This window comes from Mercenaria mercenaria, chromosome 3, assembly GCF_021730395.1.
Source record: "Mercenaria mercenaria strain notata chromosome 3, MADL_Memer_1, whole genome shotgun sequence".
NCBI classification, from domain to species: Eukaryota; Metazoa; Mollusca; class Bivalvia; order Venerida; family Veneridae; genus Mercenaria; species Mercenaria mercenaria.
Window position 1 is genome coordinate 10959906 of NC_069363.1, and position 21844 is coordinate 10981749.

At 33.8% G+C, this 21844-nt stretch overlaps 1 protein-coding gene across 2 annotated transcripts in view; it reads left to right on the top strand.

Moving 5' to 3' along the window:
• The window catches only part of LOC123525922 (venom factor-like), a 93216-nt gene that overhangs the window by 14586 nt on the left and 56786 nt on the right, over positions 1-21844 (top strand). For both annotated transcript variants that reach the window (XR_008370102.1, XM_053537859.1), the window contains exons 6-17: positions 2644-2775; positions 3187-3229; positions 4400-4487; positions 5126-5228; positions 7592-7855; positions 9321-9488; positions 11789-11881; positions 12438-12509; positions 13664-13861; positions 14685-14834; positions 16350-16424; positions 18946-19057. Coding sequence is in view for 1 of the 2 variants with exons in the window: in XM_053537859.1 (XP_053393834.1) it covers positions 2644-2775; positions 3187-3229; positions 4400-4487; positions 5126-5228; positions 7592-7855; positions 9321-9488; positions 11789-11881; positions 12438-12509; positions 13664-13861; positions 14685-14834; positions 16350-16424; positions 18946-19057 (1498 nt within the window). In the remaining variant the exon portion in view is untranslated. The remainder of the gene's footprint in view (positions 1-2643; positions 2776-3186; positions 3230-4399; positions 4488-5125; positions 5229-7591; positions 7856-9320; positions 9489-11788; positions 11882-12437; positions 12510-13663; positions 13862-14684; positions 14835-16349; positions 16425-18945; positions 19058-21844) is intronic.

Sequence of the window (21844 nt, forward strand, 5' to 3'; positions counted from 1 at the left end):
TACAGCTAGGATAAAGCAGGGAGCATCTGCATTTACATTTTGTCTATTAAAATGTCATGTCACCTGTACAAAATGTAACATTATGAAATAAGAAAATATCACTAAAACCGATGGATGCTCCCCGAAATATGCATTATTACATATTGAAAGAACAAAAGTGGAATTCACTGACGATAATGACGCTATAGTTTACTCATGTTGAGTAATCAAAAGGCAGTTACAGTATCTCATCTGAATGAAACATGAAGATAGTATGTGCATTTCCTATTGGGAGGGAAGTTTCAAGGAATTCCAGTCAGTGGTTGCTAGGGAATACTCCGGACAAGAAATTGTATTATAGTATACCTGATCTGTTGGTTACACTCTATTGGCAACAAAGCAAATGCCAATCTATAGATATACATGTATGAGAAACAAATACAAATGTGCCTCATATCTAAGATGAACCCTGCCTGGCCTTATATAAACTTATCTAAATTGCCAGCTGGAAATCAGTGATGTAAGCATGGGCTGGAATACCTTATCATTGATAGATCTTATATAATCTAAATGGTCAGTGTGAATGGATACAGGTTGAATTAGAACTGATTGACCATTGATAATTCATCCGCATTGTTTATGAATGGGACTGTTTTGTGTAGCACATGAACATCCTTTTGGTGTGGTTAGGAATAAAATAAAGATGCTATATGATTGTCAGAAATACACTTGTAACTTTGGTAGCGGGAAAAACCCGCAACCAAAAATATATTCCTAAATTGATATAATACTGATGGATACCTGTAATATTCAGTACTTTGTGAATAAGGATGTGGTACTATGAATGTAATAGGAAAATAGAGGTCTTTGTGAAAGTACATTCAACACAAAATATTAAGCTTTTGTATAAGGAAAAAACAGATTTTTTTTACAATACCAGTGTAACAAATAATGTTGTAGGGATGAGATTTTCTTTCTAACGCACCAGGTTTGCTTAAACATGTAAACATTTATCGCCACGTCATTTCAACTCGAGATGGACGCCATCTTTCTCAGTGATAAAAATATAAACAAAAAAATCAGAGTGGGGTTGGCATTGCAAGAGCATAACATGACATTCTACACAATGAATACCTTAGTACAGATATGTATAACGTCGATCACTTGAAATTGATCTTGAAAAAGTGGTTAATTTTAGTTAATTTACATGGTTTTTAATTTTCCCACGACTTCTCGGCCATTCACTGCAAAAAATATTACTGCGCCGGACACATTATAAATGGCACTAAAGTGAGGATAATTGTATATTCGTCCAGTTTTGATCATTGACATTTCTGCTGTATATTAGTAAGTTTTGTGAATGAGATTAGAATGTTACTTTTGCACATATACACATTGTTTGGACCTCTCAACCAAATTTCATACCTTATTTTAGGGATTTTTAAGACAATACATTTTCAAAAGTTTGTTGAATGTGTTCTGACATTTAAGTGCATTGTAGTTCATGAATACCAAATTGAAAATTAATAATGGAACCATTTCTAGGCTCTTATTGCAAGCCACTCCACTTCTGTAACAATACATGTTTTAATTAATGTTTTAAAGCAGCAGATTTGGCTAAAAAATAATCTTTCTTTCAAATTGAAGTTTGGTCTTATTATGAACATTAGAATATAAATTTTTGTTTCTAAAATATTTTAAAAGTTCCATATCAAGAAAAAAAGATGACTGCGTCGGGAATCGAACCCCGGAGAGCCGCGGAAATAAAGACATTTTCCCGTCGTCGTAACCAATAGCGCTATAGCTGAAGTAGTGAATAATGACTTCAAAATATAGATATTTTTAATCGAGACAGTTTACATGGAGTAAAAGTGTAACAAACGCTTTTCGATTTTCATCGTAAAAAGTAGTAAAAACAGCAAATTCTCATGTGTTTCCGTAACATAAAATTTGTCAGTAATTAAGTTTTAAAGCCTTTTGAAATATAGCATTTATTTCAAGATATCTAAAAAAAAATTTTTTTTGTTGTCGAACGATCTGGAGGCATGTTGCTTTAAGGGGAATATACTCTTTTAGTTTTGGAATGTGGCCTTCCTTGACCACCATATCTTTTCTTATGCACTACTTTGTAAAGAAACTAAATGCTGTGTTTTAGCTTACATATGCAAAATGAAAATAAAGACAGTGAACTTTTTCTTTAAATTAGAATCTGTAGGATATTGATAAATGTTTGGACAAGGTAAAGCGCTATTATTTTCGCACAAAAAATATTAATTGTGGACTTTGAATATACAAAATAAGTCGTATGTAATTCAACAAAAACTTTCTTGTTTGAGTTTTTTTTTTTTTTTCATTTTTATTTTAGTGAGCAATCCTTTGTGTACTTATAACAGTTGAAACAGTATCCATTTCATGTACCAAAACTTTGTACTTTTTTGCAGGTAAATTTTATCATAACCCACCCACATTTTTTCAAATTTCAAAGTCTGCGTCCCTTTAATGTCTATATCATTTTATGGTATAACGTACACTGTGTATTCATATAGGTATGACACTTCCACTCTTTTCAATATAAATGTTTTCTTTATAATGTCTATCTTTAATTCTTAGTTCTACTCAAGTTTTTTTGACAATATTACGTCATATAATACGTTGTTCTTCCAGAGTCCGTCAAATTTAACAATGGCAAGGAGGAGGATGGCACATAAGCCCAGTGGATTCTATCAACACGAGTTTACCTTGCCACCTTACCCGGAAGTAGGATTATGGACAGCTAGAGCTTTTTATGAGGGACAGGTAAATTTAATATTCCTCTTAGGGATAGATAACCAGTTACATCAAAATCAGGGTATACGAGGTATGTTCAAGAAGATTTTAAAACTACTGAATTCATTTGTACTGTAAAACAAATGTTAACATCAATCCAGTCCGTGAATTTCATGCTGTGTTTATTTATAGAAATACTCTTGTATTATGTAAAATATTAGGATATGCTGTCTACGGCGTGCAGTCAGTCTTTATCTGTACAAACTCTCATAAAATACTTATTGATACAAATTATTATCTATTTTGAATTTACATGCACGTTGTTTTTCAACAATAGAGTGAAGAGCATGTGTTTTATGTATTCGTTTGTCTTCAGTGTTTGAAATTGTTTCTATAAATATCATAGGAGCCACAAACGAACATGGATATTGTATTTTTCAGTACGAAACAGAATCCCGCTCACTCTTTGAAGTTCGAGAATATGGTAAGCATGCTGCAGTTAATAATGAAAAATTATAAGGTTCTGACTTCAGTTACAATATAATACGATACGATACGATACGATACGACACAACAGAACACAACACATGACAGAACATGGCAGGACAGGTCAGGACAGAACACGACACATGACAGACCATGGCAGGACAGGTCAGGACAGAACACGACACGACATAACACGACAGGCGTGACTGGACAGGACAAGGCACGGCAAAGCAAGGCAATGCAAGACAGTACAGTCAAGTACAACGCAAGGCAATGCAAGACAATGAAGTACAGTACAGTGCAAGGCAAGGCAAGGCAATGCAAGACAGTGCAGTAAAGTACAGTTCCGTTTCAGTACAGTACAGTACAGAGCAGAGCAGAGCAGAGCAGAGCAGAGCAGAGCAGAGCGGAGCGGAGCATTGTTTTGGTTTAACGTCGGATCGACACAATTATAGGTCATATGGCGACTTTTCAGCTTTGATGGTGGAGGAAGACCCCAAGTGCCCCTCCGTGCATTATTTCATCACGAGCGGGCATCTGGGTGGAACTACCGACCTTCCGTAAGCCGGCTGGATGGCTTCCTCACATGGCGAATTCAACGCCCCGAGTGAGGCTTGAACCTACATCGATGAGGGGCAAGTGATTTGATGTCAGCGACCATAACCACTCGGCCACGGAAGCCCCCAGAACAGAACAGAAAAGTACAGCGCAAGGCAATGCAAGGCATTACAGTACAGCACAGTACATACAGTACAGTACAGTGCACTTATACAATACACTTTACTACATACAACACATATTTCGTCAAGTTGACATTTGTAATAACAAACAATCTAATGCAAAAATGTCAGTGTGTTGGTAAATATAAAGTAAGATCCTAGACAAAAAAGGCATGCATGGGCTTCTTTAGAAAAATGTAATCTTCCCCATAGCAGACCCTAAAAATAAAATATCTTAACAATACGAAAGACCATTTCAGTATGAGTACATGGAGCTCAACTCCCTTGAATGCTTGTTAGGGTATATCGGCACATCCGCAAATGGAAAGCCGCCGAAACATGATCCGGAACGACCATTAAAAGTCTACATTTTTTCAAATAAGTCATCAAAACATGACTTCTCCAACGATTTTTCAGAATGATAAATTGTTTTTCAACTTTATTTTCAGTTCTTCCTACATATGGTGTAACCATTGACGTCGATGTTCCGTTCATTCTTCAGGATACAGCTGACATATTGGTCACAGTAACAGCCAAGTGAGTAATATGAAACCTTATGTTGTCGCAACGCTGTACTACGTAACGTAACAGACGTAACGCTAGGATTGAATATAATGTGTTTGATATCGCTCCAGTAACAGTTCTGGTCCACTGAAAATTTTGACGTTCATTTCGTATGAACAGCAAAAGGAAAGGCGCAAAAGTTACGTCAACGCTGCTTAGTGATAACAGGCCGCCGTTTTGATGACATCCGCGTATAGTCAGGGAGAACGTTCCTTAAATGACGTCGCAGTTGTTCCGTCTGGTGAACAGAATGGCCGGGAAGCTGATTTTAATGCTAAATGCAACAAAATGTGTACAATTTATGATATAATCTTGTTTACAAATGGAAAGAAAATAAAATGTAAATATAAGAAATGAAAATTATTTTTATTAAAGATTGTCTCAAAATGATTCTTTTCCTGGCAAATATTATGTACAAGCCATGTAAGTTTTATTATTTGGTTACGAAATTGTGAAGGACATGTGACACAACCATTATTCATAATTTGTTTGCCGCCCAGTCCGCACGATATTTTATAAGTGAGATACAATAGAGTTGTTTGTGAGCGTTGAATTATATCTACATTCTTACATATGGTATTTGAAATTATTATGATTGTCAATTCTTAAAGGTACGTATATGGCAAGCCTGTGCATGGAAATGCAAGACTTACCTTGAACTTGAAAGATGAAAATGGAATCAGCGAATACATTCTGGATGTCGGGAAAAAGTCGGTATGTCTATTTCATAATGTAGAGCATTGTTCCGGTAAAAAACAGATCAAGTAATATGCTATAACATTCCACTTACAGACATATCTTGCCCAAATTTCATATTTGAAAATACGAACAGTTACTAACTTACTATATATTGTCTTTTGTTAAAGGATGATAACTTGATTATATGAAAGTCACCGTCAAAGCATTTATGGCGGTAAAAAGTTAAATACAGCCACTATTAAAAAAAGGTGCTGCAGTTTGAAATTGAAAAACATAGATAACGGAGGCAGGTATTTTAAGTGTCACATTGCTCGGCCGGGTGTTCGTCCGTCCGTGCGTCCGTCCGAGAACGCGACTGATACCTTAGATGGTAGGAGGTGTGGCCTAGGACAAGAGAAAACTATTGTATTCATTCTGTACCCACTTAAGTCTTTTGTTCTTAAGGTGGGCATTCTATTGTTTTCAAACAATGGAATGACTACCTTATACCAAAATGTCGGGGCGTCCGTCCATCCGTCCAGAATTAATACTGCTTATAATTCAAAACCGTATTTAAGCTAGAATCACTAAACCTCACATTATTATTATTTAGCACATGACCTGTACTCACACTTAGTATTATCCCCTTGGTCCAGTGAAAGCAGAGTTTTTCCCCTTGATTTGTTTGGAAAAAAAGAGAATATTTATAAAATTTCAAAATGTATTTCAGCTAGACTCACCAAACCTCGCGTAATTATTAATTAGCACCATGACCTTTGCTCACACCTTGTATTAACCCCCTTGACCCAGTAAAAGCAGAGTTTTTCCACAATTCAAAAAGTATTTCAGGTAGAAAATAATGCTCCCTTTGCTCACACATTGTTGTAACTTCACACAATGATAGAGCTCATTGAGAGAAAGTACAGTGATAAGGAACCATAACTGTAGATGGTCCCATTTTTTAATTATCTCCCATTTTGTAAAAAGCTGGTCCCATTTTTGAATTATCTCCCTTTTCGTAAAAAGCTTGTCCGGAGCCAAATCCATAATTATGAAAGGGATTGACTTGACACTTTACATGTTGATAGAGGTCATTGAGAGAAAGTACAGTGTCAAAGAACCATAACTCTAGCTGACCCCATTTCTGAATTATCTCCCCTTATGTGAAGAAAGTTTGTCGCGAGCATAATTTGAAAACTATAAGAAGGAATGACTTGATACATCATGCAAATATAGAGGTCATTGAAAAGAAGTGCAGTAACCAAGATCTGTAACTCTAGCTGACCCCATTTTTGAATTATCTCTCTTTATGTAAAAAGCTTGTCCGGAGCCTAAGTCCACAACTATGAAAGGGATTGACTTGAAACTTTACATCTAGAAACAGGTCAGTTAGAGGATGTGAAATGTCAAATAACAATAACTCAAGTTGACTCTATTTTTGAATTATCTCCTCCTGTGTAAAAAAAGCTTGTCAAGAGCATTACTTTAAATTTATACGAGGGATTAACTTGATACTTCGCATATTCATAGAAATCAGTGAGAAGGAGTGCAGTGTCAAAGAACAATAACTCTAGCTTACCCTGTTTTTGAAATATCTCCCTTTATGTATGAAAACATTTCCGGTGTTACTTGAAAAGTATTAAAATGATTGACTCAATACTTCACATATTTATAGAGGTCAGTGAGAGGAAGTGCAGCGACTAAGAACCATAACTCTAGCTGGCCTCGCTTTATTATCTCCCTTTGTATTAAAATGTTTGTCCTGAGCATCTCTCCTTAACTATAAGAGATACTTTCTTCAAACTTTAAATTCTTATAGAACACATTGAGGGGGAGTGCAGTTCATATAACCAATAACTCTAGATCACCCTATTTTTATTATCTCCCTTATGTATAAAAGATTGTTCATAGAATAACTTGAAAACTATATAAAGGATTAACTTTATAATTAACACATTTATTAAGGTCTTTGAGAGGAAGTGCAGTAACTAAGAACCATAACTCTACCTGTTTTTGTATCGCCCCCCCCCCCCCCCCCCCCCCCCCCCCGCTTTCTGATATTTGCTTCGGGGAGCATTCATTGGTGTTACCGATTGCCTTGTTTTTTAGGCAGAGACAAACGCGATTAATTAAGTTACAAACATTATAAAGGTAGTGACAACCGCGACAAATGCAGGGACCACATTTTGAAGGTAGCGACAAACTCGATAAAGGTAGCAACAAAGTTCATGAAGTTACGGACAAACGCGATAGAGGTAGCGACAAACTCGATAAAAGGTAGCGACAAATAATTATTTAAAACTTTTACACTACTTATAATCCAAGACAGGTAGCGACAGAAATTAATAAGTAAATTTGTATAACGTAAGCTCTGTTCACACATTCTGTTCTGTTTATAGATGGAAACTGGAAATCAAGACATTGAAGGAAGTGTAACTGAATTCTCTATTCCTGTTGATCGTATCCTAAATTCTCCGCTGCTACAAAACAGTGATTTCCCGGCCGGGAATCGGTTAGAAGTGGTTGCTACGGTCCTAGAAAGCGCCACCGGCAAGGAAGAAGCTACAAGCCACGAAGGAACAATATTTGCCATTCAGCCGTATATATTCAAGTTTACGAGGTCAAAATTATACTTCCGACCAGGATGGGAGTATTTCGTGAAGGTACTTACTTCTGGTGCAAACTCTAATTTTGTTTTTACAGTTACATTTGAAATGAATTTCATGTAAATTTTAGTTGCGTCCTTAGCGGGATGACTACCATTATTTACCTCTCACCTCTGTTGGTTCTTGCCTTACTCAGGACGTCATGTGGGAAAGCCACCAATCCTGCTTGTGGAAGGTCGGTGGTTGGGCCAAGCTAGGTGCTCGCACTGGAGAAATTGGTCAGAAGTCATGTGACCATCAACGTGTCGAGGGGTCTGTAAACTCATCAAAACGAACAAACATAATACTAGTATCATAATGTATCATTCTAGACTCAGATAATGTAAACCTTGACCGCAGCCGGGTATGGCAAAGCTTTAAAATTATTTCAAGACCAGTCTTTTGGTGCAAAACGTAAAAATATCGCTCTCTCCGTCAGTCCAGACCATGTATGTCTGCCATTTCCTTGTCCGAACACCTTGTGCAAACCATCAACTTTTGACCCATATTATCTTTGCGCAACATCGCATGCAGTACTATTTCAAAGGTCAAGGGGAGGGGCGTAGCAGTTTTGGTTTAGGCTTTTGTACGTATTGAAACTTCACACATTTATTCCTTGTGATGATCTGAATAGTAACGCACAAGTTCCATATTTCTTTTTTGAATTTTTACAAAGTTATGTTCCTGTTGTTTTTTGCGTAGCAATGTTTTGGTTCAGTGTTTTGTATGTAAGCTTGAATCTTGGTCCCTATGACGACCAGGCATATAATGACAAGTTCCATCACTGTACTTTGCTTTTCACAAAATTATTTTTGTATGTAGGCTGGAGTCTCAGAAATAAATTGGAACATACTTGTTCACTGTGATGACGTACAGTTAACTCTGTTTTGCAGTTTTACAAAGTTATGTCTTTTCTGAGTTAACTTTTGTATGTAAGCTGGTATTGCTTAGTAAATATTCCATTTTTGTTAAGGTCACTGTCAGAATGGCTCAAAAATATCTTTATCGTGTTTTTTATCTTTTATAAATGTGGAACTTTACTTTATAACTTACACTCTGCTTTTATTTATACTTGGTAAAGGTATTAATGTCAATATCTAATTATGTTCCGAGCAAAATTCATCCTCTTAAAAACTGTATATATTATTCTGTCCTAATATCCAAGGTCAAGGGTTGGAATGGACACCATTGTCCGAACCATACCATTGTCCCTAGCATTCCAGTGTTTTCTGTGTCGCCGATATAACCTTGATGCCATAAACTACAACAGGTATATAGACAACCTTTAAATATTGAAAACATTTTGTATTTGTGTGGGTTCAAACGCGTATAATGTTCTAGAACAACTGTGTAAGTTGCTTGTATTCTATGCCTTTATTATCCGTTCAGAGGTCTTATATTCATTTGTTCTATGTCTCATTAACTGCCACATTGACATTGCATTTCTTCTCATTACGTCAACAGTATTTTTTTCTCATAAAAGGTTGAAATGTTATTTGCAAACGGACAACCAGTTACAGGGGAAAAACTGAAAGTGAAGATGTTTAAGAACGATCAGTTTGATAGCTCTATAGAAGCAGTGACAGATAGCAAAGGACGAGCTGTGTCCATTTTTATAACTTCACAAGATGCCGCTAAAATCACGTTTAAGGTAAGTGTTTCAGGATTTTATTATTGTTAAGAGTGAAGAAGCCTGATTTAAATTGGAAAAGTATCAGTACATCAATTAATTCACAGTGTGAATGTAAATGTAACATATCTGTGTGTATAAACAGTGATTTGTGTTTGGGTTAAAAAGCATACCCCTAACACTTGTACAGCTAAGCACTATATAAATGTTTGCTACCACTAAAAGACTTTAAAAAGTTTATTAGAACGACATTCAATCGTGAATGTAGAAAAACATTTTATATTCTTAATACAAGTTAAATTCATTTGATTTAAAGTCAGAATCTGTGAATGAACCATGTTAATGAAAGGAGCGTATCTGATACTGGATTAGCAGAGTTAGACACATATTAATTTGATTTCACGGTCAGTGTAATGGGTTGTTTAGGCATAGTCGAGTCTATATATGTAGTACATGTAAATATAAACTAATCCTTCCCGTTTGGGGAACAATCTATATTGTTTTTTCTACTTCCAGAACGGGAAACTTGATACTAAATATAGTAACTAGCTTCCCATTCGGGAGACAAAATCACCATATTTTACTTGTTTTATTTTCAGAAGGGCCAGTTCATAAGAATAAATGAAATACATCATTATGAACCTGAGAGATTTTTTCCAAATTTCTACCGTTCAATTTTCGAAAATTATAATATTTTTTATCCGACATTTGAATATCTTAATTTCAAAGCTTTCTGAACTGGAAACTTAACTTCCCAGTAGGGAAACGGAGATATATGATTATAATTATGGGAAAGTCAATTTACTGAAGAATTCTCATATTCAGTAAACAAAATTCCTAGAAAGTTGTAAGGAATCTGTCTAGAAGAGAAAGAAATGTACAATGTATATTTGAACTGCCGTAACTCAACTGCAATCCAATCTACTAGGCAACCCTTACTATGCACAAACTTGACATAGAGTTTGATTCCTACAAATTTGATAGACATCTAACAGAATTGTTGCTTTGAATCTTAATACATTTGGTAATAATCATAATATGAATCTAAATGCAAAAAAAATATAATATCTGATTAGTAAAGGGATCATAAATCTGACTAAATGCAAAATAATAGGGTTATTATAATGGTAGCTCGATCTGAGATACTGTATTCGGCTCGAGTGGATTTTGTCAGATCGGATCTCACGACGAGTGTGATCCGACGGCTTGCAAAATCCACGAGAGCCGAATACGAAATCCCAGATCTAGCTACTGTTATAATGACCCTTTTGTTAACTACCTCTACCTTTTTGTTTTGTTATTGAATAAAATCTTCAATTTATCTATTATATACTTATATAAATTCTGTTAAAAATCGGCTTGTATTTCACAATTAAATATGAACAGGCAGAAAAAAAATCCGTATTGTACCTTTTGTATTGTATGTTGCTGGACTACTTTTATTAATATGCATGACCTGACACAGTTCTATAAATAGCGCACATAAAAACTTCACTAAGTTCCATTTTAACGTCGGTAAATATTGAAGATTTTATTCAATAACAAAACAACAAACAAAAAAGTGGAGGTATATAATAAAAGGGTCATTACAACAGTAGCTAGATCTGGAATTTTTATTCGGCTCTCGTGGATTTTGCAAGACCTGGCAAAATCCACTCGAGCCGAATACAGCATCCCAGATCGAGCTACTATTATAATAACCCTATTCTGTAATATGGTTGTAAACAAGTTTGTTAAGGCAACAATTTTATCAGATTTTGATCACAATGATGCATTTTTATCTATTCTATTGGTACGATGTCTTTTCCTGTGCACTGGACCATTTAAAAGAAGCAAGTAAAATAATTTTACTTTAAAGATTGGATCACGTTTCCCGTTCTGGAAGTAGGGAAAACTCCATAGATTGTTTCCATAACGAGAAATTACCACTATTGATCATGGGCAACGATTTACAATATTTTCAAAGTATATGCTGATGGTTGAGCATATAAGTCAAGTGTCGTGCAATTTTGGTCCTATATTCTGCTGATGTGATATCTTTATCTTTCAGTTTTAATGATTTCTTTATTTAACAATGTACCACTTAGTATGAGTTAAAGTATACAGTATAATACAGATCGCTCGAAGTGGAAAAGGGAAAGTTAAATTCTCAAGACATACAGGGGCCCGAGAGACTCAGTGATAACAGAATATAGCTCGAGTGAGTCCGGGTACCTATGCTTGAGCGAGTGGTGTTTTACTGCATATACCTTCGTTTCCATTAAGTGTTTGTAAATCTTTTCATCAATCTGTCTAGAATTTAAAATGATGTATTTAAACAGGCAGCGACTTTAGATGAACGACAAGAGAGTGAACCATTTGAAGTGACTGCATATGCTGGACAGAATCAGATTCAAGTGGAACGTATTATTACCGTGAGCACACACTTGTATATTTCATCACATGTATCACGTAATACATTGAAACCGTTGTTAAAGGACACCTCTGAGGAGAGAACACCTCCCAATTTAGGCAGATATTTTTCCAGACAAAATAGTAGAGAAACTACCTCAGTACAACAAACGAATGTATTTTATAGCAAAGAAGGTTGCTGTATACGAGCGTATAATGAAATGAAAAGACGACGAATGATTCAATTTGATGAATTCGAATCCCCGCTTCCTCACAGCTCACCAACACACCACTGTAGTTTCGAACCTTGCTATTTGAATAGGAACGATTATTTTTTAATATGATAATTAGAAATAACTGCTTGCACATGATAAGTGATTCAAACCAGGTGCCCAACAGTATCTGAACTAGCATACATAGGGATATGGTTGTCCTGCCTCATAAGTAAAAACTGGAATCTGTTTTGAAACTCAACAAAACTGATCCTAATATCCTGTAGTACATGTTTATTAAATCAGTATTCAGTATCTACTGAGAGAACTCTATGAATAAAAATGATGCTTTATTATCTTTAAACAGAACGACAACATGATGTTAATGCGAGCATTTACAAACATACAAGGTGCTGGCTACACTGGAATGCTTTTCATGGTAGGTTATAACAACAATGATTCTATATCAGTTATTTAACTAATAATAATGATAATAATAATACTTATAACAAAAGTAATGAGCATACTACTACTTCATATTGTATTATAAAAAAAATGACCGTGGACTTCGTGGCAGAGTGATAAGGTCGATGACCCTCCTCTGTCAGTTCGAAACCTCACTAGCGGTGAGAATTGTTTCATGTGAGGAAACCATCCAGTCGGTAGTACTATATAGGTGTCCGACCTTGTCTGAATTGATGCACATCCACTGAAATAATCCGCCACCAAACGCATAATATTTCAAGTTGTGCCGATGTCACTTAAAGGCCTAACAAAACAAGCATGTCAAGATAATAATGATGTATATTATGATGACGGCAATGCTACAACTGCTGATGATGATTTTGATGAAGGTGAAGATGATGATGATTATGACAATGGACAATGGCAACAGTAGCGGTAATGATAATGAAGTGATGCTGAATATAAATTAAATCATGATGACGATGTTGATGATGATGGCTATGATAATAAAAATAAGAATGATGATAGTGATATATATATATATAAGAATGATGATGATGAAAATTAGATTGATGATGATGATGAAAAAAGAATGTTGATAATGTCGATAATGATGATGGAAATAAAAGTTGTAATGGTGATGAAAGAGATGGTGACGATGGTGAAATTAGAATAATTTAGATGAAATAAGAATAATGATAATGATGATGTTGATGATAATGTTGATAATGATGATGATATAAGAAAAATGCTGTTAAAATAAGAATTATGCCGATGAGATAAAAATAACGATAATGATGTTGGTGATGATCTTGATGATAATGATGATGATATAAGAATAATGCTGTTAAAATAAGAATTATGCCGATGAGATAAAAATAACGACAATGATGTTGCTGATGATCTTGATGATAATGATCATGATAAGAATAATGCTGTTACAAATAAGAATACTGTCGATGAAATAAGAATAATGATGAAAATGCTGAGGGTGAGGAGGAAAGGGAGAAGGATGTAGAGATGTGAAGTGTTGTTGTAATACGGATTAAACAAATATATTCTGGAGCATAAATATTAGATTATTTTATTTTTATTAAGTATACTTATGTCGACATTTATAATGTACAGGTGGTGACCAGAGGACAGATTGTATACACACAGTTTAAAGACGCAGCAAACCAGGCTAGTGTAGAGATACCGGAAGATCTCCAAGAGATAATAACTCCCAATGCTCGCCTTCTTGTATTCTATGTCGACAAAAATACTCATGAGCTGGTCGCTGATTCCATCAAGTTCGACGTAGAGAAGAAATGCCGTGGTCATGGGGTAAGATGTTTCAAAATATTTATGCAGATGAAAAAGATTCCTCAGTATCTGTTTTGTCGAATGCACTGAAAAATACATATGAATTCAATATTATAGATACATTTTACCTTTATTTGAAATATGTCTTAATTCCTTTTGCTTGAAATCAATTTTCGTCATTTCTGTTTGCTCTAGTGTAGGTAAAACACAAAATGTTTGCATATAAAGTTTCATTTCTTTTTCCTGTAATAAGGTCAAATTCTTTAGATTGTAATTTTATTTTACTGTTTTCTGTGTATTACCTGTTACTTGGTATGAAAAACAATTAACTACTGATTGTATCTGGAGTTGCGAAATTATTCGCCATGTGACATCCTAGTGAACAAAATTCCTCACGCATTAATCTTATTGGCTAATGCACAGTGATACATGTAATATGTATACCCCAGCATCTTTGAACATTGAAATATCTTCTGTCTTTTTAAAACGAATTTACTTTTGATGGAGACACGTTTCTTTGCGGATTTTACTACATATTGATAGAAACGCTTCAAAAAGACAATGTCACCATTAATGTTACAAGAGGAAAAATATGTTTAAAAAAGATAAAGTATTCTGCTGACTTAAGTGTCAGCAGTGTGTTGTTATTGTAAATATAATTAATTGATAAAAGGCATAATAGCTGATAATTTCGGTAAAGCACGTTAGGAAATGTGTTAGTTATAACGATTTGATGTTTAATAATTGAAATTAGTAAATCGGTTTTGTATCAAACAACGCCATAGACATGCGCCAGAAGTAAAGTGTAATCTTGGAAGTAAGAATTAATTTTGATTTAATACAGCTTAACTTGGAGACGATAAAACCCCTACTGAAACCTGGATCCAATGACCAGTTGACTATTTCTGGCTCCCCGCTTATGTGGGTTGGTCTTAATGTTATCGACAAAGCCCTCCTACTACTCAACGACAAAAACGTTCTTAGGAAAAGCAAGGTATGTATCTTTCACAATCCATTTCAAGTCAGGTTACTAAGTTTATCTATTGAAAATGATGGTCATTTTGTAAAACTTATTATAAGAACCTAACTTTAATTTGTAACTAAATCCATTAACTTTTATTTTATTTTTGCATTCTGCTTCTGATAAACGAAATACCGGGAACTGTACATGGTTGATGAGATCTACACTTTACAGTTTTAATAGCTGTTTCGATATATATAGAATCCAAGTTTTGCAGCTAAAATGTTACCATTTTGCTATTAACAATGCATGCTAGTTATGTGTAAAGTAGACAGGTAGGCCTAAATAGTTTTGAATGATAATTCTCGATCAAAGTTCGTTTTAAGGTCTTTTTTGTCAAATTTATTCTTTTAGAAAATATCATTTGTTTACAAATATTATGCTTTATTGTAGATCAAACCTTAAATTTAGGAGGAGTGTTAGGGACAATTTTAGCTAAATTCCAATAATCAAAAGTGTTTTCCTTCAAAATGAGCAGCTTGACCTATAATTATTTTTATGCATTTCAAAAGATTGCAATGTTTTGGATTTTGGAATTTAATTTGAACAAATGCTGTCTACACGTTTCATTAAAATGATTTTGTACGTAAAATAGGAATTTTTCACTGAAGAAATTGAATTAAATAATTTTCAGGTTATTGTTTTGACCTCATAACATTTCTAACATTTCTAATTATTCTTATATTTGATTTAGAACTGAGGTCAGTTCTGTTTATAACAATATATAGAAAGTTAACCTTTAGCTTGCTAAGTTTCTATAATGAACTTATCCATCTTTCAATTTGGACAGTACCATTAACTGTTAAAAGGGGTGCTAACCAAAACGATACTGACTGAATGGCGAACAGTACAGATCTGCAGATCTGCACTGGTCGCGAAACCAGGACCAATCGTGTCCAGCATGATAAGGGTTAAGACTAAATTTTAAAACAAGATTTAACATAAACGGCATTTTTGCATATTGTTATAGTATTCATTTGAAAAATATTAGAGCATGCAATAATTGATCGAAGTCGACAAATGAACAAAATCTGTCTATTACAAGGAAATATATACCGTAAGTTAACAATTCGAGATATTCATTCAATTTCTTGGAATTAAATATTAATTTGCTTCGTCAATGCAGTCGCGTATCATTTAGTGCAAGTTAAAGTTTTTTAAAAAAAATAATAATAAGGTAACGTAATAAAAAATGTAACGGTCTTTCCGAAGTTCAGTTTATCCAGCTAGAAGTCTCCTAGAACTAGTACTTTAATTGCCATATATTTGTTTCTGCTATATTTTTATAAGTTGATGTAAAAGGGAAATAACCATGTATTAATGTAGTTTTTATGCACTGTAAGACAATTTGTATTTTCCAAGGAAATTTACTATTTAGTAATTTTATCAAAAGCCGTATAGAAAGTAATAATGTACTCGCACCAAATGTAGTAATATAACGGATACTCTATACTGAATGCAATGACATGATTTATATTTATTCTACAGATGTTCGATGTTCTCCAGTCACATGACATTGGATGTGGAGAGGGCAGCGGAGAAACGAATGGTGATGTAATCATGGTCAGTGTGTAAAATTTGTTTTGATTAACACTGGGCGTCTGAAACTGAAATTTAACTGCTGGAACTGAAATTATACTGATGTATTTATATCAATTTCATACATTAAGAAGATTTGAATAAAATTAAAATAATTTTTTATCATGTCGGTTTTACACAGCGAGTTCATGGAGGCAAATAAGGTAAGACTAAAATCATTGATCATATCAGTTTAATAAAATGAGATTTAATAAAACTAATATCAATTATATCATATCATCTTAACAAAATGAGAACAGAAGGATTGAATAAGACTGAAAATATTAATCAAATGAGATTGCATAAGACTAATATCATTTATATCATACCAGCTTAACAAAATGAGAACGGAAGGATTGAATAAGACTAAAATCATTAATCAAATGAGATTGCATAGACTAATATCATTTATATCATATCAGCTTAACAAAATGAAATCAGAAGGATTGAATAAGACTAAAATCATTAATAAGATGAGATTGCATAAGACTAATATCATTTATATCAAAATGAGAACAGGGAGGCCAATAAGATTAAAATGATGTTTATAATATCAGTTTAAAAATGAGAACAGAAGGACTGAGTGAAATTAAAGTCATTACTTTCTTTTATATCATATCAGTTAATGAGTATAGAGATTTTTAATACAATGAAAATAATTATTTTAAATAAATTAACAGAATGAAATAGAATAGGGAGTTTGAATAAGATTGAACTCATTTTCATGAAATCAGTTTCACAAATTGAGAATAAAGAGACTTAATCTGAATACAATCTGTTTTACAAAATGAGAATAGAAAGGCAGATACAATTTAAATCATTTACTAGTATGTCCTATCAGATTTACAAAATGAAAACAGAGAGGTTGAATCAGACTGAAATATTTTTAATTGGAGTCAGTTAACAAAAATAGAATATGCTTAAGGTAATTAATATCAAATAAGTTTTACAAACTGAGAATAGAGAGGCGAGTAGAATTAAATCATTATTATATCATATTAGTATTGGTTTAACAAAATGAGAATAGAAAGTTAAAGGATACTCTAAAGGGTAAAGGGATGACTTGCTTTAATATGATTTTTCTCCACCCACATTTCTGAAGAAACTAACATGATGTGTAGCATACCAAAATGAAAGTAAAATATTGAACTATACCATGGTACTATTTTTATATAATTTGATGCATCACGATTCTTTCAAGATAATTTTTTTTATAAAACTCTATCGTTATCTTCAAACAATTTTTAACTCTCTCATCAGTACTTCAAATCAGCCAAAACGTTTATGTGCAGTATGAGAGGCCCTTAAACTGCCAAAGTGTATCACAAATGTTTCCTAATTTGCCAAAAAAAAAAAAAAAAAGAGTTAGACAAGTCAATTATTTTTGGGTATCTGTTTCTGTCCCCAATGAATTACAAGTGATATAATTAAAAAATGGGTTCATTTATTAAAAAACTTTATAGAACACCCTACAAAGGAACAATTTTCTTCATAAATAAAGTACTTGAATCACATCATACACGTCACCAAGTTGTGAATTTCTGTTTTGAGAAAAAGAAGAAAATGTATTATATGAAATACATCCCTAGGACCCACCTTCGTCAAAGCATAAACTTCCCTTATTTTTCTGCCAACAGATCAGACTACTTCATTCTACCATTCGTGTATCAATTGGTCAACAGTTTGAGCATTATATATACTTATTCACAAATAATTAGGCCTCTCCACCAAGATACCAGTCGAAATCCGTTATATTTACCTGGTGAAAATCGTCCATGTAATTTCGGTAACATCAAAGCAGTATAACTCCCATTAACTCTGGAGCCTCGATGACCACGTTATGATTATTGAGGTTCAGGAGATCATATGCTAAGCCGATGGTCCAGAAAAACCGTGACTTCATGCATCTGATAGAGGAAAGTATGGTGAATTTATATGAAATAAAAACAAAAATGTCCAAAAAATGTCAATTCACCCCTTAGAGTATCCTTAAATAAGATTAAAATCATCATTATTTCAAATCAATTAACAAAATAGAATATTGAGGTTGTGTTAGAATGATATCATTTGTAGTACTAGTATATCAGTTTTAAAAAAGATGAGAGAAGAAAAGTTTAATAAGATTAATTAGAACAAATTATTTCGTACAAGCAAAACAAGTGTGAGAATTAGAGACGTCAACTTGGAATTAAGTCATTACTTAATATCAGTTATAAAAAAATAATATAGATTTCTACATTCTTGGCACTGATTGTTTTGAATTTCTTCTGCCTCAATAGCTCAATGGTTGAGTGTCCGCTTTGAGTGCGGGAATTCGGGGATTCGATTCCTGGCCGCGTCATACCAAAGACGTGCAAAATGGTACTAGTAGCTCGCTTGCTTGGCACTCAGTAGGAGGTAAAATAAGCCCAGGCAAATATTTGTTGCTAGATACCTAGTTTGTCGTACAAGAGCTTTGCCATGAATTTTACTGAAACTAAACTGAAAACTGACTTACTCATTTAAGAAATCCGGACTGACGGTATTAACGAATGCTATGGTAGATGAGGACCGCATTGTGAGGAACAAAGAAAATTGTGAAGGAAAGAAGAGGAGAAAACGTGATATTGACACTGACAGTACGTTAAACACTTCTTATTTTTTGTCGAACTTACTGGTGAAAACTGGGTTGCTTTATGTACGCATAGTACTAGGGATCAGTATAGATTCATCCAGTAATTTACTTTTAACACCTTTTCATACACTTTACATTTAAAGCTCGACTGTGTGTGAAATTTCAAATAGTCAGGTCAAGTCGAAGTTTATTAGGCAAAAACATGTTCATCGCCAATAACAACAGTAGGAATTTCGTTGTCATACCTTGTCCTCGTCCACGTCCGCGTCCGCGTTACAATTGTTTTGCATGTAAGCAGGTTTCTCAGAACCAGTGAAACTAAATGCTTTCAAACTTCACATATATTTTCAGCATTAGTTGACCTCACATAGCAAGTAAAATAAGTTATGCCCATTTAATCTTAGAATGTTGGTTAAAGTTTAAGCAGTTATCTAAGATACTACTATGCCAAATGCTTTCGTCCTTCACATTTGTCTTCCCTATGAGATAACCTCACAAAACAAGTAACGTAACTCTAGCTTTTATGCTTGTTATCAAAATGATGCCACTTTTTAACTAAGAACTGTGTATATTGTTTTGCGTGTAAATACGTTTCCCAAAAACTACCTGGTCAAATGCTAAAAACTTTACACATGTCTGTGGCATGAGAGGACAAGTTATATAACTCTAGCTTTAATTTTGTCACAATTATGCCAATTTTTGTCAAAATTATGCCGATTTAAACATAGAAGATTCAAATAAGCAGATAGTTTCTCAGAAACTACCCGAGTGCTTTCATAAGTCTTTGTCATCGTGAATTGATCTCACAGAGCACTGTCTTAAATTTCTTAAGATTATGTACCTGTTTAACAACATTCCTATGTTAAAAAGGGTATAAATTTTGAGAAACTGTAAAAACAATCGAAATGTTTCAAGGGCTATTTATGTTTATATTCACGTGTGGCCTTCGAAAAAAATACAACACAATGGCGTTTTCGAACCAGGTTCCATATCTGCCACTTACAATTTATAGAATTATGCCCCTTTACAACTCAGAAAGTTTGATAAAGCTTTTGTTTGAAAGCTAGCTCTTGTCTTCAAACCAACAATAAATATCAAGAGTTGTGTTTTTTTTATATCAAAAATATTAACAAAGTATTCGTTTGTAAAACCATTTTTTGAGAATTTGTAGGACAGAGAAATCAACTTTTCAGCACTTTATCATGTTTTCCGAACTATGAATATTTAGGCACTATCTATACTTTATGTACCGATTGTACTAGTGATAACTAGTACACATCATATATCGAGTGTACTATGGTTACTCGTATACTTTATATATCGTTTGTAATAGTGATTATTGTCATGCTTTATATATCGATTGTAATAGTGATTATTGTCATACTTTATATATCGAGTGTACTGGTGATTATTGGTATACTTTATTTATCGATTATACTAGTGTTTATTGGCATGCTTTATTTATCGAGTGTTCTATTGATTATTGGCATACTTTATATACTGAGTGTACTATAATGTTATTAATCAAGCAATATGAAATCGCTTGATTAATGATAATATTATTATTCAACTTTCAACTGTTGGTGGTAACAGTATAAGAACTCCGTGAGTTACCTTATCTGCTTATGACAGCTATGCATGTTCAGGTGAAAAATCTTGACAAATTGTTTAGACGTATTTTAGAAATCATGATCATTTTCGCCAGTAAAACAGAATGAATTGTATGTAGGTACTTGAGTATAATTTTGAGAGATATTTTTAATGCGACAACATCAAGAGTAACTAGAACGTACCTTGTTTTTGGGAATTCCTATTTATTTTCTTTTAATTTTAGCGAGTACTGTGAACTGTATAAAAACTGCTTTAAAACTCATTTCTTTTTAGGCTGCAAGCAACGAGACACAAAATTACACACATATGTGTTGATCAAGATAATACAACCAACCAAGCACATATTATATAGTCCCATGCCTCGTTTAATTCTTATCCGAAATTGTTTGCAGTTCACAACTGACACTCTTGTTCGCCAATTTATTTATCCACTTTCCAGCACTTGAATCGCTATTTTTCATTGCACAAATAGTCCACACTATCAAAATGTCTGTTAAAGATAAGTCTCATCCTTTTAATTAATCTGAGTTTCCATATTTTCTTATTATTTTATTCATTGACAACTGCCAGAATTTCTGACAGGAAACACTTGCATTTTACACAATACCGAATAAGCGAAAGTACCGTTGTAATCTCTGAAGACGTACATCCCGCTCAGTCATACTTGGTTATTAAATGAACATGTTGGATGATATTTTTTTCTCAAAATGTGAAAAAAATGTACTGGTTGGCGGCCCAGATTCGGACAATTTTACAACCTTTTCAGCTGTCATATCTTCATTTTTAATTCAAGATCCATGAAATGTTACCTGCATCAAGTTCAGTTCTTCGGTAATACAAAACGCGAATTTGTTTGTATCTAAAAATAAACTGAACACGTCACTGAGGCCCGAAAGAGGGTACATAAATTTGACGTTTTTAGCGTGTTGCAGGACCCAGAAATCGGACAGTAGGAAAATGCTAATTATCGTCATTTCTGTCTCTCAGAATCACTTTTAGGTCGGTGTTAATGATAAAAAGACATGTTCACCTTGTTTACATTCAACTATTAATGTTTTATATAAGGCTGTCGAGAGTTAAAAAATTCAGCTGGCCTATATACGACACAAAATTTTGAGTAAAAGAATGGTTTAAACGCATTTAACTCATGTTATTAACAGGAAAAACCTTGACACTTGTT